At 35.7% G+C, this 18,564-nt stretch overlaps 1 protein-coding gene across 2 annotated transcripts in view; it reads right to left on the bottom strand.

The window, feature by feature from the left end:
• Nucleotides 1-18,564, bottom strand: part of INTS9 (integrator complex subunit 9) — a 101,448-nt gene that overhangs the window by 65,089 nt on the left and 17,795 nt on the right. For both annotated transcript variants that reach the window (XM_047091602.1, XM_047091603.1), the window contains exon 2: nt 6,082-6,209. In XM_047091602.1, the coding sequence (XP_046947558.1) occupies nt 6,082-6,209 (128 nt within the window). The remainder of the gene's footprint in view (nt 1-6,081; nt 6,210-18,564) is intronic.

Raw genomic sequence — 18,564 nt, 5'->3', positions numbered from 1 at the left:
GATCCTATAGTTTTAACTCTTGCTAAATACTTTTTTTACACATCAAAGCCTTCTATAAAACACCTGTGGTTATTCTGGATTTGAGAAATTGCCAGTAAATGGGAATGACTGCTCAAAGAGCATGGCCATAACAATAGTGCCAAAAATGAGGGCCACAGACGTGTCACCAAACGGCAAAGGGATGCTGACTACAGAGATGAAAATATTTACTTACTGAGTTCCACTCAGTTAATGACTAAATCATAAAGAGTCAGTACACTTTAAGCTACCAAAAGGGAAGGGACTTAGGACTTTGCTCTTAATGATTACAGAATTTGTATTAGTTAGTTAGTTAGTTATGTGCACAAGTGGGGGAGGGACTAGTGGAGAGGGAGAGAAAAAATCCTAAGCAGGCTTCACACACAGTGGGGAGCCTGACACAGGGCTCCATCCCACCACCCTGGGATCACGACCTAAGCTGAAATTGAGAGCTGGACATTCAGCTGATTGAGCCACCCAGGGGCCCCTTAAGTTTTAAAAAAAAATTTTTTTTTTACATTTATTTATTTTTGAGAAACAGAGTGAGACAAAGCGTGAGCGGGGGAGGGGCAGAGAGAGAAGGAGACACAGAAACTGAAGCAGGCTCCAGGCTCTAAGCAAGCAGTCAGCACAGAGCCTGATGTGGGGCTCGAACCCACAAACTGTGAGATCATGACCTGAGCCGAAGTCGGACGCTCAACCGACTGAGCCACCCAGGCACCCCCTAAGTTTTTTAAAGCAAGGAAAAAGAAGTGTCTCCATAGAAATATACCTTAATAAAATATGAGAAGTGAAGATATTAGATAAATTATGATTATAGATTAACACATCTTTGCATCCCCTATTTAATAATTTCTTAGAAAAGAATGCCATTAAAAATATTATAGTCGAGAAAAAACATGTATACAAGATCTTTTTCAGTATTTTATATTACTGACTGACAGCATTAAATTAGATTTAGGTGTACAATATATTGATCTGACAATTCTACATATTACTAAATGCTCACCATGAGAACTGTAGTCACCAGATTACCATACATTACAATATTAATGACTGTCCTTTTCGTCTCTGTGACTTATTTACTTAATAACTGGAAGTCTGTGCCTCTTAATCCCCTTCCCCTGTTTATTTAATTTTTTTTTAAATAAGTAAAATATTATCGGGGTGTCTGGGTGGCTCAGTCGGTTAAGCGTCTGACTCTTGATTTTGGCTCATGTCATGATCGTGGGATTGGGTCTCATGTTGGGCCCTGTGCTGGCAGCACAGAGCCTGCTTGGGATTCTCCTTCTCTCTCTACCCTCCCCCGCTCATTCTCTCTCTCAAAATAAATAAATATTTTTTTTAAGTATAAAAATTAGGTAAAATATTCCCATAAGTAAATAACCCAAGGCATTTAAAAGTAATCTGTTACCTAACAAAATAGCAAAAGTTAGAATGAACATGGTATGCAATTCATTTTCCCCTTATACTTTTCATTTTTCCAAATGCCTATTTTGAAATGTATTACTTTTATAATCAGAAAATAATCTAAGAGGCATGACTACATTCATTCATTCAAATAATATTTAATAAAAGCTTACTCTGAGCCAAGTATACAAAGTGCACATAACAATGTACTGTAATGTAATGATAGTTCAAAATAAACCTTGAGTTTTAGGAGTTTGCACTTTAGTAAAGCGAGATGGTAAACAGCAATTAAACAGAATAAAATAAAAGCATGATGGGGTAAGCAGAAGTGTTACAGGTTCACATAGGAAGGGCACCTTTGACAGCGTGTGGTATTGTGGGAGAGCTGGGAATAGGAGTTAGGAGGTGACGGTGGAGGAAGTGTTTCCATAAAAAGGGAACATGGAGGGAAGAACTTCAATATTTGGTGTAGTACTGTAGGAGTATAGTTCATCTTCACTCATTCATTAATGAATATTTATGTGTCAGGCGTGCTGGTGATATGACGGTGAACAAAACATACCTGTCCCCAAGTTAGCAGGGAAGACAGACATTACAAGTAATCACACAAATAGAGAAGAAGATACTAAAAATGATGATGCAGGATGGTACAAAATTCCCTAAAGAGGGACTGGTCTAGGCAGCATCAAAAGACTTCTCTGGGTCTGATGACTGAGCTGAGATCTGGACAGTCCTAGATTCAAGGGGAAACTGGGCCAAAGGACAGGGTTGGAGGGAACAGAGAAAGACAAGACCCATATTTTCCTCCAGTAATTCTCACCAGCCTTTGGCATGGACATCTTACATAGGTTATTCAAATGAAACTTCAAGAAGAGGCCCACATACTCTGTCCCCCTCACCCGACCAGAATACCATCTTTATGTCCTTCTTATATAGAAACTGAAGTCATAAATGACCTGAAAAACGAGCTCCTGTGAAGTAGGCTCAGGGAAAGCAGGATGGGGCTGGGGGAGAAGAGCCTTTACGACTGACGGAAAAAAATGAGTGTGACTGCTCCCAGGCAAGAAATATGATTTCTTTGAAACTAAAAGGAAATAAAAAGTAAGATACTAGAGGGGTAGGCATAAACCGTAATATACCAAGATGAACTTGGTATTTATCCTAAGAGCGATGAAAACCAGTGAAACGTTTTAAACAGGTGAGAGACAAGACTAGATGTATATTTCTACAAGACAATGTTGAAGAAAATTGATATCATGTGCATTCTGATAACATATACCACCACTTGTGTGGTATTTCTATCAAAATAATCCTAACCTAATCATGCAGAGGTATCAGACAAATCCAAACTGAAAGACATTACATAAAATAATTAGCCCGTACTCCTAAAAATGGCAAGGTCATAAAGATAGACTGCAAAACTCTTCCAGATTAATGGAGACTGAAGACAAAACAACTAAATGAAATGTGTGATCTGCAGTGGATCCTGGAACACTACTGTTTTTCTTCTTTTTTGCTATAAAAGGCATTATACTGAAATATGAATTGGTGTAACTTGGGAAATACGAAGAAGGTAGACAGCTTAGATACTAGCATAGTGCCAGTGTGAGTTTCCTGATTTTGATTATTGTATTGTGGTTATGTAAAATAATTTCCTTTTTTCTAGAAAACAGGCCTCAAGTATTTAGGTGGTAAAGGAGCATCCTGTCTGTATCTTTCAAATGGGTCAGAAAAAGTTGTATGCATATGTGTAAACAGAAAATTATAAAAGTACATATGATAAAATGTTAACAAGAGTAACTGGGAGATGTTTGTACTATTCTTGCAACTTTTCTGTAAATCTGAAGTGATTTCAAAATGAAAAAGTTACACAAAAATGGCTCTGGATTCAGAAAAGGGCAAGATCAGAACTGAAGACACTGATGAGGAGGCCTTGGCAGTAATGCCTGTAAAATACGATAACACCTGCAGCAGAACTTAAAGAGAAGTAACTGGATTCGAAACTGTTTGAGAAGGTAAAACTAACAAGGCTTCATGAAAGACTGGATATGGGGAATGAGAAATAGTGGCATATCTAAGTTAACTCCCAGTTTTCTGGCTTTCAGAACAGCATGCCAGTCATTAAGATAGGGTACTGTGGGGGATAACCAGGTCTGGGAGGGTCTTCTCTTCTGAACCATCAATTCATGAGCTGAGCTTGGGGCATGCTGAGTTTTGAAGTACCTCCAAAGCCACATCCAAGGAGAGAAACTCAGTAGGCATTTTGGGTTTATGAATCTGGAACTCAGAAGAGGATTACTAACTAAAGATACACATTTGTAGGTTATTGTTTAGATGGTAATCAAAGCCCTGAGCATTTAGGAAATTTCCTTGGTGGATACTCTGATGGCTAAGTACTGGATATCGAAGAATTCTGATATACGATTGTCCGTCAAAAAAAGATGAATCTCCAAGGTAGAAAGAAGAGGAAGAGTTAGAGAAGAGGAGAACCAGGAATGCATTATGATGGAGGAGAACAATGCTGAATGGCCAAGTGGGGATGAGAACTGACAAACGTGCATCTAATGACACGAAGTCATTTGTGATTCTAGTGAGAGGTGTTCTGGTAGGTGGTGTGGGCACATAGACTGGAGAGGAGTTAGTAATGCTGAAACGGAAAGTGGAGTCGAGAGTAGGTTAAAAAAGGTTTTTTTAAATATTAAGTTAGAAGTAATTGAGCTTAATTAAATGGGAAGAACTGAATCAAGATGGGAAGGTTCAAGATAAAGAAAAGATTATAATGAATAATGAAATCACACTTCAAGAGGGCAGGAATCCAGAGAAGATTCACTCATAGGACAAATCTTATATTGAGTAGCTACTACGTGCCAAGAAGTATTTTAGGCAAGGGGGATTCAGTGGTGAACAAAAAGATCCCAGCCCTTACAAAACTTTTAGTGGAGAAGACAGACAACATATAAACTAAATATGTATATATAATGTAAGGACAAGTGCTATGAAGAAAAATAAAGCAGGACGAAGGGCTAGGGAGGGACTGGGGATACTATTTTGGCCAACTGTATCTCTAAGGTTTCTGGCCTGAGCAACAGAAACACTTTTTTTTTTTTAAGGAACTACATATGGGTTGCCAATCATCCCTCTAAGTATAACTTCCCTCTGAGAGAAGAACAATGACAAAGGGGAAGAGAGAATAGAAGTGGATTCCAATGCTGAGCCAGGGCTGTGAGAACACAGAATTAGGTAAAGACAAAAGTGAACAGGAAAGGGAAAATATGTAGCTAAAATTGCCCAATTCAGGACTGGAGCACCTAGATAATTCATGACTTCGCAGTGCATAGAGGCCGCCTCTTGGAAACTCTCATAGTACTTGTATTTTGTTTTTTTTAGTAATTATCACAAGTGTATAGTTGTTCTCTTAACACAAGTATAATGAAATTTTCAACTGTGGAATACTTTCTCTCCAACACAATGTAAGTTCCACGAGAAAAACAAAGTGGTCTTGTTTAGATCTGTATCCCCTGCTCCAGTCCAGTGCAGATTCTTAATAAACAACAAACAAATGGACACTGTAATGTTTGGGGGATAAACAGACAATAATATCAGGCTATTTTAGTATGAAATAACTTGTCAGTCACTTTTGTACAGAAATATACGTGATACCTACAATTTCTGAAACAGTTGTAAATATATATATAGATAGTATCTGTGGATAATAAATGTATTTCTAAGTTTTAGGTGTGATTATAACTGAATTTTATCAGCTTTACACAAAATGTAATCCGGAATTATCTCTGTCCCCTTTACCTTATTGGTATTCCTTGTCTCAAAAAAACAAAAAAACAAAAACAAAACCCAAAGACGGATTTTTAATTATACTTTTTCTAGATGGTTCAGGAGATTATCATTATGAATAATCATTGCATATGGTGATATCTTCAGGAATGAGGTATATTAGATGGTTTACCTAGGCTGCTATGCTTTTAAGCTCTTAAATCTGTTTTAGATAGCTTTTCTGTCTCTCCTATGTGATACCACTTTTTATTACTGGGAGTATATTTGCTTATATAAGTTACCCACTTCTCTTATAAATTGCTGCTTCCAAATAACAGCAAACTGGGAAGCCGATTTCCATGACAAAGTATTAGTAAGAGTAAACAGTGGTGACTATAGTCTTGAGATATCTGCTTTAAGACAAGGACTTTGGCTTCATATATGATTCTATGATATCTACAGCTGACAATTATGAATATAATCCATAGATATCTATCAAAAAGAAATGTCAGGCTCTATGATGTCAAGTCGCTGCAAAGGCAGTTAAATGGTTCTAAAATTCAATTCTTGGGCTCATCAGCTGACCATTTATCAGGTCTTATATGAATTAGCAAGAAAGATGAAATATACATGACCTCACTTGCATAGAGCAGTTGCAGGAACATTTTACAGAAGCTCAGAAGTTATAATAAAGAAGTCAATCAATAAATCAATACAACACTTTCCATCAACCCAGCCAAAGGAAATGATTCTGATAAAGAACATTTTTAGGGAACAAAGTGAACTAAGGACAACACACAAGGTACTAGTAATCTTTATGCTAATCGGTACCATTTTTTGAAAAACGAAATCTCATTTTGTCTCAGATGCAGCAGCACATACCTTTGAACAAGTGGCAAAGGAAGGAAATTGAGAGTGGAAGTCATGTCCAGTCCACAGTCCAACATAATAGTAGTTGATTTGAATTTGAGCACATTGCATGGTAAGGTTGGGTGCCCTGACAGGCAATACTGAAAGAAATAAAATCACTTTTATCAATAATCAGTTACAGAAAAAATCTAAGAAGTGATATAGTGAATTAAGTAGAACTGATCATTTTCTCTCCTAAGAATAGCACGTAGATTCAGCTAACTTTCTATGCAGCTTCCTCCCTTTTACAGCTCTGGGTACCACTTCCCTCAGCAGCTCAAAAATCTCAGGTCATCATTTTTCACAGAGTACCAAGTTCCATCTCAGGCAAACACAGTTTTGAAGAGACCAAAGTTATTCCAAGTAGAAGGTTTACAGGCTATAGTTATCTGATCCACTCCCACACGACACTTCCAAATCTCTACTATCCCACTGCACCTAACTACTGCCTAACGCTGTGGAGGTCCATTAAATTCTAATCTGGATTCTCAAACTGTACTATAGGTTAGGTTTTCTCCCGTAAATAAGTGATTTTCCTCAAAGAGGAAATGATTAGGAAGGGTTAACAAGCAAGTATCAGTAAGGAGTTATGGCCCTTCCTTGTCAGAAGACAAGACTCAAAAGGACAAGTGACTGACTATCCTGATGTGCAGATTCTAAAGCAGGAGTGAGGGGCACCTACTCCCAACCAATCAACAGTCTCTTGCCTGTGGAAGCAGACCTCAAAAGTGAAAAGGGCACAAGCCACAGTGGCATATTCCAAGGAGAGTGATGAGGCAAGACAATACACTGACCTCAAACATTTCTCATGTCTTCCTCGATGTAGTGGGGATGACAGATATGCCACAATGAAAATTATTTATATAGGATGTACCCTGTCACCTTTCATAATTCTACTACTGCTGTGAAGAAAAGAAATGGAAGAAGGAAAACACCTTTCCCCCCACCTTTAAAGTCATTCCAGAGAAGCCTGCCTTGAACAGCAAAGCCCAGAAATGGAAGGATCAACGTTCTTAATCCCTCAACAAGTAACATTCTCTCTTTCTGATTTCAGTACAAGCTCAACACAAGTCAGGGTAATGTGGCATCAGTGCCTGGCCCCGCACAGACACAGTAGGTCAGGCTGCCTTTCTAGGTATTTGCTGCTCTGTTGGTTCTGTCACTGGATAAATTTCCCCCTTTTCTCCAGAGGATGTTACAGGGACTGACGATTTTTTAAAACTGCATGTTCTAAAAATGATAAGGACAAGAGCCAAGAAATTGTGGTTATTCTGCAAGCTTTTTTTTTTTTTATTCCAAGTTTATGTCTGGTGATTATATTTTCCAGACCAAACTTCACAACTCATGGTCTGAAATGGTACAAGATAACCTGCAATGAAAATATCACAAGTTATTTAAAATTGTAATTGTCCTAAAAAAGTCCAGGAAGTATGATTCGGGTAATTATACTTTACATAAGTACATTCTTTGACAGGTATCAGAATTACAGAAAAAATTGTCCTACTAATTAAGACAGAGCTATCCTTACCCCATCCTCCATCTGGTTCCCTATTGCTAGTTTGGTCTTTATCTCTGTATAAGAATTACTTGTTAAAGGTAAACTATCTTGGGGCGCTTGAGTGGCTCAGTCAGTTAAGTGTCCGACTTCGGCTCAGGTCATGATCTTGTCGTTTGTGGGTTCACGCCCTGCATTGGGCTCTGTGCTGACAGCTCAGACCATGAAGCCTGCTTCAGATTCTGTGTCCCCTTCTCTCTCTGCCCCTCCCCTACTTGTGCTGTCTCCCTCTCAAAAATGAATATTAAAATACAAAAAAGGTACACTACCTCAAAGCAAACAGAAAACGTCATAATAAACTTGCCCCAAACATACAAACGATCTAATGAGACCTTTCCTATAGTTCTACTTAAAAAAAAAAAAGTCATATTTAGAAAAAATTAAGAAGAAATAAAATGAAATGTATAATGGTTATTTCTTGGTGGGAAGATTATCGCATAGCTTTCTTCTTCCAGGATTCCACGTTTTTCACATGTTCAACAATGGCCACTTACTTTTTCTTATAATCAGATAAGAAAAGGATTACAACAAAACTGAAAAGTTTGCTGGCCATACTGAATGACAAAATCTTTTCTTCCTTCATCCTTAACTCTAAATTACAGATAACAAGTTACTCTAGAAGACTGATGTGTAAAAGCTGCTGCTCAAAAGATTTCAGACAAAAGAAGTTAGCTGAAAGACTTTCTATTTGCTCTTGTCATGCAAAGAGAAAGGTGAGGAACACTTTATAAGGGCCATAACTGAATGGAAAGAACATTTTCAGAGCATCTACTAAAGGAGTGCCAGACCTTGATCTCACTAGCTCCATTTTTATGGATGAGGAAATTGAGCTTTACAAAGTTTGAGCTACTTGTCTAAGAGCCAAAGACACACACAGTAAGGTCCCCTGACTCCAAAGACTCTAGTCATGCTTTGCAAACTGCACTGCTCACTTCATGGGTCAAAGGAGTCAGCTGAGACAGAGTGACTGGCCGAGGTTCATGCAACCAGTAAATGAAGCACCTGCAAGGTTCTTGAAGTCTGCCTGTGTCCAGTGATGCTCTCTGTGTGTTTTTTAACATGCAGCCTGCAACCACACAGCTTATAATCAAGCAGTTGTTATAATCTAGTGAGGGTTAGGAGACGAATACACAAAAACACTAGGTAATCATGTGATTTAAATCTTAAGGTTAGGAATAAATTTATATTACAAAAAGCTTGAAAAACAGCAGAAAGAAAAAATATTATACACAGTTTTCTATTCCATCTTTTTTTCATATTTGTAAAGAATGTAATTTTTGTAAACATACTGCTGTGTGCTACTTTGACAACTCAAGATGCCTGTTTTCTTTGTGCTGCATCACACTTCATTTTTATTGGCTGTCTAAGTAAATATACCATGGTGTGTTTAATCATTCCTCTACTGATGAACATTCAGGGTTGCTTCCAGTTGCTCTATTACAAACATGGCTGTGGTGATCACTGTAGTGCTTATGGCTTTTTCCATATTAGACTATTTCTTTAGAGGATTCCCAGAAATGGCATTAACTAGGTCAAAAAATGTGAGCATTTTATGGCTCTTGAAATATGCTGCCAAAATGCTTTCCAAAAAAGGCCGTACCTATTTACAATGACATCAGTTATATATCAGAAGATCTGTTTCACTGCTTATTCCCATCAGCATTATGGTCAAAACCATCTAGAAGCTATACTAAAATGAAGCTGAATGTTAATAGTAGCCATCTTAAAGCAATTACATGGCCCTCAAAAGGAAAGTCAACTACTTGATACAAGGTTTTAATTCTGAGAGGGAGTTTGGAGAAATGATTTAAAGCAGGGGGTCTGAAATAAGACTGCCTGGGCTCAGATCCTGGTTGAGCTCATTATTAACATGTGATTTGGGGAAAATCACTTAATTTTGCAAAGACTGAATCCATCTGTAAGATGCAGATAGACACTACCCTCAAGTTGTGAGGTCTAAATGAATGGAAACAGTGCCTGACCCACAGAGTGTGTTTACTGCTAGTTATAGAACCATTAAGGGACTGAAAAGGCCACTTAATTTGGGGGGCCACCTAAATCGACAGCATTTTAGAGAAGAAATTCTATTCTATAGTAGCATTCACTAATGTCTTAGATACTTGTTATCCCAGAAGAGTAGGTACAGTGAGTGAACAATTTTATAAATAACGTCTATTGCTAGTTTTCCCTCTAGTTAGCTACAGTCACTACCAAGTATGTAAGTGAATATTCTAGCCAACATAAGGTTTCACAATTTTTTTTCTAGCTTAATAAACACACACCAATGCTTTCATGTTAATTTTATTTCTAACTAATACCAAAGCTGCAGGTTTTTCTGTGTAATGATTTATTATCAATACTTCATTGTCTGCCTGTTGATCCCTTTTTTCCACTGAATAAATAGAATGTGGTTATAGAACATATATGTTTAACATATATAAACGTTGTTTATATTTTTGGATAAAAATTTTATCAGTTATACACACTATATATCTTTCCCATTTTTTTTACTTTCATTAAAAAAATTATTATGGAAAATCCCAAATATACAAGTAAGCAAAACTAGTATAATAAACTCCTATTACTCAACTTGGATATGTTTAACAACTATCCTTATTCTGCCTTTGCTGCTTTCCTTCTGATATTGACACATTTCAGAAGAATAGCTATTATGGTGACAAACCTAACTGATCTCTGAAAATAGATTTTTGTAAATAGTCCTAAATTGATCTCTTATCCACAACAGGGACAAAAACCTAAGTCTATTTTCCTCAGGGTCCTAGCAAAATTCATTAAAGGTGATTCCTTTCACCTTTAAGTTATTCTTGGTTTGTAAGTTACACCTCCAAGTTCTGTAATATGTTATACATATATATATATTTTTTTAATTTTTTAAAATGTTTTATTTATTTTTGAGACAGGGAGAGACAGAGCATGAACAGGGGAGGGTCAGAGAGAGGGAGACACAGAATGTGAAACAGGCTCCAGGCTCTGAGCTGTCAGCACAGAGCCCGATGCGGGGCTCAAACTCACGGACTGCGAGATCATGATCTGAGCCAAAGTCGACCGCTTAACCAACTGAGCCACCCAGGCGCCCCTGTAATATGTTATATTTTTGAAGCCTCTGTTCTATTCCCTGGTCTTGTTTTTCATTTTTAATACCAATGCTGTAACATTTATATTTTGTAATATTTTCAAGTAAATTAGAATGACTAGACTTCTAAAGACTCATGTTCCCCAAAGATGTCAATGGAGGCTACTTCATTCAATCTATATGTGAATTTACAGAATGCTGCCATTTTTATTATACAATAACATTTCTCAAGCCAGGAGCAATGCAGTGTTTTTTTCTTCTATTAATTTTATTTTTTCTTCCTTTACAATTTAAAATATTTTCCCTTAGGGGCGCCTGGGTGGCTCAGTCGGTTAGGCCTCCGACTTCAGCTCAGGTCATGATCTCATGGTTTTGAGTTTGAGCCCCGGGTTGGGCTCTGTACTGACAGCTCAGAGCCTGGAGCCTGCTTCGGATTCTGTTTCATTCTCTCTCTGCCCCTCCCCCACTTGTGCTCTGTCTCTCAAAAATAAATAAATGTAAAAAAAATTTTTTTTAATATTTTTCTTTAGTACATAAGCAACTATTCAATTATCAATAATGTTAAGTATATTTTGCTTCTCAATTTTTTTTAACTTTTTAAAAAATTATTTATTTTTGAGAGACAGAGAGAGAGCATGAGCGGGTGAGGGACAGAGAGAGAGGGAAACACAGAAACACAGAATCTGAAGCAGGCTCCAGGCTCCAAGCTGTCAGCACAGAGCCTGACACAGGGCTCAAACCTACAAAACCATGAGATCATGACTTGAGCCAAAGTCGGATGATCAATTGACTGAGCCACCCAGGCTCCCCTGCTTTTCAATTTGTACTTAACTTATGTTCTCAGTTTTATTGTTCTGTTACATTTTAGAAATTTCTGCTGTTAAATGTACAGCTGATTACAATATGCACTCAGGCGAGGGCGCCTATGTGGCTCAGTCCATTAAGTGGTTAACAGTATATAAATCAGACTTTCAACACTCTCAAAGCAATTGGCTCAAGCTCCTTGCAGAGACCATCTTCCTTATTGACTTCTTGAACAAGTGAATGATACTTTTTCTAGTTCTCCTTTCACTTAGGCACATAGCCCTTTGGAGGTTTCAGATTACTGACCGTGAAATACGTGTTTGAAATACATGTTTCTGAATATTACATCTATTACTAACAAGACTCACATCACGACCTCAGGTTTCAGCAGTTCTAATACTTTCAAAAGCTGCTATGAAGGCAAAATGACAACTGGCCAAATTAACCTCACAGAAATCTTCAAAAGCAGTATGAATTACTGTAAACTTCATAAAACAAAACCAGAAAATTTAACAAATTAGTACATTTAGTACACTTGGCAATTTGGTCATAGCAAACTGAATTTTAGAGAATTGGCTGTCTTCTGCAGAAAGAATCATTGACCAAAATATCAGATATGTTCTTCTACTTCCTAGTGTTGTTTAAAATAACAATATACACAGTTATTTTGATATGGTGTTTTTTGCAGTGTAAAGCACTCTGTAAAAACCTTATATTTAACTTCTTTAATCCTCTCAAGAAAGTTATGAGGTAGGAAGTGTATTCCTGTCTTACAAATGAAGAAAATGAGACACAGAGATTATGAAATTTGCACATGTTCCCAAAGTTGTAAAAGCTGTATCAGGACTCGAATGCAGGACAGTGAGATCCAGAAAGAGTACACTTAACCACCATGGCATTCCATGTAACACAGAGAAAAAAGAATCATCAGAGATTTAAAAAAACAAGTTTTTTTTTTTTTTTTTGGCAGAGATAATGTGCTCTAAAAGGACACAATGTGAATTGATAAGAACATAGACTGAATTTATAATCTAGTTGAGAACAAAGAAAATTAGTTAGCTGGCTAATGTAAGATAAAGCAAAGATCCCAAGTAAATCACAATATTAAATTAGTCTATAATCCATCATAACAGAAATTTTCTTTTGTTGGGTGTTCTCTTCTGTTAAAAAAAAAAAAAAAGTATTAGGATTCTTTCACTGTAAAGTAGTTTTGCTCTGAAATTACTTTTCATTATCTTTAATGTAAACTATAACTTTAGGTTGAGTTAATGCCAAAAGCTCTTTAATATTGTTTGGGACAATTGCACAGCACTATAAATGAACTGCTTTTTATAGGCAATTGTGTTAATGAAATAAGTTATAAATGATATCACCATTTATTTCCTTTTTCTCCTTTGTCTATTTAACTAAGTCATATATTCATTATGGGGATCTATGAGCAAAGAGAAAACAGGTTTAGTTTGCTTTTCTCCCTGGCAGTGAAATAAAGAAGTGACTTTGGTTGCTTCTGATTCAAATACAATATTAAAAAAAATACTTTTAGCCAATTAATTTTTGTGTAATGGTTTTGCTTCCTGGTACAACATTAGAAAACCTATTAATATAATTCAGATATAAACAAGTATAGGAAAAAACAAATCTCAATAGATTCAGAAAATATATTTGAAAACCACAACATTCATTCTAGACAGAAACTCCTAGCAAACTATAAATGGAAGGGTATTTCTTTAATTTGATAAAAGGTTCATAACCAAATCCTTTATCATAGTGATGAAGTACACAAAACTTATAGTCAAGAACAAAACAAGGATACTCACTATGACTGCTTAAATTCAACACTATACCTGGAAATGCTATATAATGCAATAAGACAAGAAAACTAAAAAAGATGATTAGAAATGGAGAAACAAAAAGTCATTGTTCCCAGTTGATATGATTAAAAGACACTCTGAAAACAAACTATTACAGCTAATAAGAGAGTTCATCAAGGTTGCTGGATACAAAAATCAAAGTACCAAAATTAATTGAGTTATTTTATTTATTTTTTATTTAAAAAAATTTTTTTAATGTTTATTTATTTTTGAGACAGACAGGAGGTGGAGTAGGGCAGAGGCAGACACAGAGACACACAGAATCTGAAGCAGGCTCCAGGCTCTGAGCTGTCAGCACAGAGCCCAACATGGGGCTCGAATTCACAAACCATGAGATCATGACCTGAGCTGATGTCAGACGCCCAACCAACTGAGCCACCCAGGCGCCCCTTAATTAAGCTATTACATGCCAGCAATAAACAATTAGTAAAAAGTAATAAGAGTTAAAAATTAGAATACCATTTATATGGCAAAAATTTAAATGCACCATAAAAGTAAAAAAGTGTAAAATCTTTACCAAAAAATTTTATAAAACTCTTGTCAGAGATAATATTAATTGGAAAGGAAAATAAACTTTTGCAAAAATAGCAATTCTCACTACTTTTTTATAGAGTTTAAGAATCATATCAAAGAGTCAAGGGCTAAGATTATCTAGGAAAAAACTAAAGACCAATGATTAGTGAAGAAGACTTAAATTTTCTGATATTACAACTTAACTATAATGTCATTAACAGTAGGATGTTGAACTGTGATAGTTAATGGACAAATGAAATAGAAATAAACAGTCCAGCAAACAGACACACATATCCAGGGGCTTGCCATATGATAAATGTGGCATTTCTAATATATAATGCTGGGGAAGTTTGCAACCCATCTGAAAAAATTTACTTCATACCATACACAAAAATTAATCCCAGATGACTTAAATACTTAAGGTACAAAGGCAAAAAATTTAAAACTTTTAGTGAAAAATAAAAAGAGGGTAAGTTCTTTACTACCCTAGGGTAGTGGAGACTTTCTTCAGAGACAAAAAAGTACAAATAAGACAAAGATTAAGAAACCTGACTACAGTACTTTAAAATGAAAATCTTCAGGGCGCCTGGGTGGCTCAGCAGGTTAAGTGTCCAACTTTGGCTCAGGTCATGATCTCGTGGTCTGTGAGTTTGAGTCCTGCGTCAGAATCTGTGCTGACAGCCCAGAGCCTGGAGCCTGCTTCAGATTCTGTCTCCATCTCTCTCTGCCCCTCCCCCGCTCTCGCTTGCTCTCTTTCTCTCTCAAAAATAGACATTAAAAAATTAATAAAGTAAAATGAAAATCTTCAAAAGACACCATTAACAGAGTGAAAACACAAGCCAGAGATTGGGAGAGGATATTTCCCACACGTGTTAATAAAAAAGCACTAATAAAGTTATTAGTAACTAATAACTAATAAGTTATTGCTAATAACTTCACTAGTGCTTTTTATTTGTAACCTATTCAGTATAAAAAATTCATTTAAATCAACAAAAAAAAGATTTAAAAACCCAACAGAAATGAGGAAACAAGAGTGGGCAATAAATGTAGATATAAAAAGCTCAAAATCACTAGAATCAGGGAAATGCAAAATAAGATGATAATGAGCAAATGGACTAATGATGCTAAGTACTGAAGAGAATATAGTAAAAATGGAGTATAAATTGATGTAACTCTCAAGAATTTGGCAATACTAATAATATTGAATACATACTTTAAATATACTAAGCTAATAAAGGCATGTATAGGTATGATGCACATCAACTTGAGGAAAGTAGTAAGGGAGGAAAAGCAAAGGTTGGTGATTTTAACCTTAGATATAACTATGTCTTTAAAAAGGGGTTAAGGGGAGCAAGGAGATCCGGTTTTTTAAAAAAGGCAAACTATTTACAACTATTTAATATTAGTAACAAGTGCTAAGGTGTCTTTTCTGTATTGTTACCAGAAACTTCCGCAGACATCAGAATTATTTAATTATACCTTTCCTACCATTGTCAAAATCTGTAGTGCTGTTTTCCTTATGACAAAAGTCTCATGGTACAAGATATGGCCTTGGGCAGGGGGAAAGGAAAGAAATAAAGATAACTCCCAGATTTTTAGCCTAAAATTTTGAGATTATGTTAGTACCTTCAGTGAACTCCTTGATGCTTCCTAGTCTTATGAAGTTTAGTAAAACACTTCCCTAACAAGATTTGGCAAGGCTTTATAATTTTACAAGAAGTTTTTCAAGTGATGTTGAGCGTTATTTAATTACCAGAAATGTTATATTAATATGATGGCTATATTTATAAGATATACATATTCATAAAAATACACAGTAATGCTGACACTTGAAAAGGAATTCTAAAAATAAAATTAGACCACAGCTCAGAAAGGAGTAGCAACTGGAAACTTCATTGTATGAATTACCTTCACAAACAATAAGAATTACTGACAAATATTTTCTATCCAGTATTTAATTAGTCCTTTCCCAACAACTGAATAAATGTTATTGATACTAACTTGACTGTCAAGGCCCAAGATCACACAATTAATAACAGACTGAATGTGCACTCAAACCAGCACAAGTTCTAACTGCTTTCTCTTAAATCTTTCCACTAATATACTAGTAGGAAACCTATGATAGTGTACTATATTAAGAGCAACATATTTAATATGGATAGGAAAAAAACTTAAGAATCTTAGAAACAAAAGTGACTATAATTTGTTCTAGTCATCTTTTCCCTCAATATTGCTTTCCTGTTGTACCACTAACCCCTGCTAGCTTACTTCTAAGGCAGACAGCTTGGGATTAAGACTACTGACTTACTGACTACTAATTAAGACTACTGACACTGTCATTTCTATATCCCTGAGAAGTTGTACCCTAGTGTATTTTAACATTAAAAAATATATTTCCTAATGATAAAATCTACAGATTAAAAAAAAAATTTTAATTCTTTTTCCCAGCCTTGCTTACGTTCATTGGACTCTTAGCTTCCATAAAAATCATAAAATATTGAGGTTAAAGGGGCCTTTAAACTTGGAATGGATCATAGAACTAAATGTAAGAGCTAAAACAATAAAAACTTCTGGGAAGTACATGCAATATAAATACAATACACGCTACATACATAATTTTTAATTTTCTAGTAGGTAAATTAAGAAAGTAAAAGGAACAGGTGAAATTAATTTTGGTACTATATTTCATTTAACCCAATATATCTAAATTTTCAACATAGAATTGATATAAAATATTAATGAGACATTTTTACATTACTTTACGGTACCAAGTCTCCAAAATCTAGTGTTAACATTATACTTGCAGCATATTTCAATTCAGATGATAAATTTTCATCTGAAATACTTAGTATGTATTGAGATTTCATAAAACTTACAGTTGAAAAAGTAGATCCACATACTCAAGTTCTTCCAAACACACTTAAAATTTTCTCAATAATTGAATTATCAGCTTTTATTAAAAATTTTTTTTAACATTTATTCGTTTTTGAGAGAGAGAGAGACACAGACAGACAGAGTGTGTGCAGGGGAGGGGTAGAGAGAGAGGGAGACACAGAATCTGAAGCAGGCTCCAGGCTCCAGGCTCTGAGCTGTCAGCACAGAGCCTGATGCAGGGATTGAACCCACGAACCGGGATATTATGACCTGAGCCGAAGTCATCCGACTGAGCCGAAGCTCAACTGACTAAGCTACCTATGTGCCCCGAGTATCAGCCTTTAAAGTTTAATTAAAATACATTTTAAATTTCAGTTCCTTAGTCATAATAACAACTTTGTGTTTAATAGCCATATACCGCTGGTGGATACTCTACTGGACAGGGCGACTCTAGTAAAACAGAGGAAAATCTTTGTGCTTTAGGTTAGCCAAAAATTTTAGATTAGACACAGAACAAGAACCATAACAGAAAATCTATAAATTGAACTTAATTGAAACTTGAAACTTTAGTTCTTCAAAAGACACTCTTCAGAAAATGTAAGATAACTCAGACTGGGAGAATATACTTGCAAAACACGTATCTCATAAAGAACTTGAAAGCAGAAAATAAAATAACATAACGTAACGTAACGTAACCTAACATAACATAAAATAAATAAAATAAAATCCTTACAACTTCAAATCTTTTCAAATGAAAAGATGCTCAATATTAGTCCTTAGAGAAATACAAATTAAAACCACAATAGGATACCACTACACTTTTACTACAAGGGTCAAAGTGAAAGACTGATCAGAGATGGCAAGGAGGCTGAGCAACTTGAAATTTCATATGCTACAAGCATAATGTTTTTGAGATTCATCCTTCTTGTTGCTCTCAGCAGGTCATTCCCTTTTATTGCTAAAAAGTATTCCAATGTATGGATGTACCAGAATTGGCTTATGCATTCACAAGCTGATGGACATTTGGGTTGCTGTTCCAGTTTTTGCCAAGTATTAATAAAGCAGTTATAACACATTTACATTATAGGTTTTTGTAGGGGCATATAATTTCATTTCTCTTGGGTAAATACTTAATAGTGACATTTCTGGGTTAAATCTTTAACTTTATAAGAAACTACCAAACTGTTTTCCAAAGTAGAAATTTATTTTTAGCTTAAAAAAAAAATCAGTCAGATTTTATTGCTGGGCTGTGATTAGTTCTAGGCATAAAGTATTAGTTTTTAACTTTGCCTCTAATTTGTTATTAGTCCAAATCCCTAAATTCTCTGGGCCTCAAATTTCTTTACCTGATGAATGAGACTTAATTAGATTATTTCTAACCTCTCTCTTAACACAAAAATGTTCCTTTTCATCATTCCATCATTTCCCTGGGTGGACCGAACCCTCACTCTTTTATATAACCTGTCATCAAGATGTGTTTATACCACTGTGTTGTTTACAATTGACTTTCTGAAAACATAATACACAATTTATAAGATCATCTAGTCCAAATACCTCTTTGAAAAATGAGGAACCTAGCTCTTAACAGGGCTTGTGAACTTTCTTTGAACCAACACCCCTGAGTGTACATACACTTGTTGCCATGGATAGTTACAGCTCACTAGGAGATACTCTGTGCCCCAATAGAGATGTATAAGATTCTTAGTGCCGCAGGGAAAGAGAGCACACTCTATTGAGAATCTCCA

The sequence above is a fragment of the Lynx rufus genome, unplaced genomic scaffold (genome assembly GCF_022079265.1).
Source record: "Lynx rufus isolate CCGP_SWC_20201006 ecotype Redwood Valley unplaced genomic scaffold, mLynRuf1.p SCAF_3, whole genome shotgun sequence".
NCBI lineage: Eukaryota > Metazoa > Chordata > Mammalia > Carnivora > Felidae > Lynx > Lynx rufus.
The sequence above is the reverse complement of the archived record's forward strand: the minus strand, read 5'-3'. Positions and strand labels throughout refer to the sequence as shown.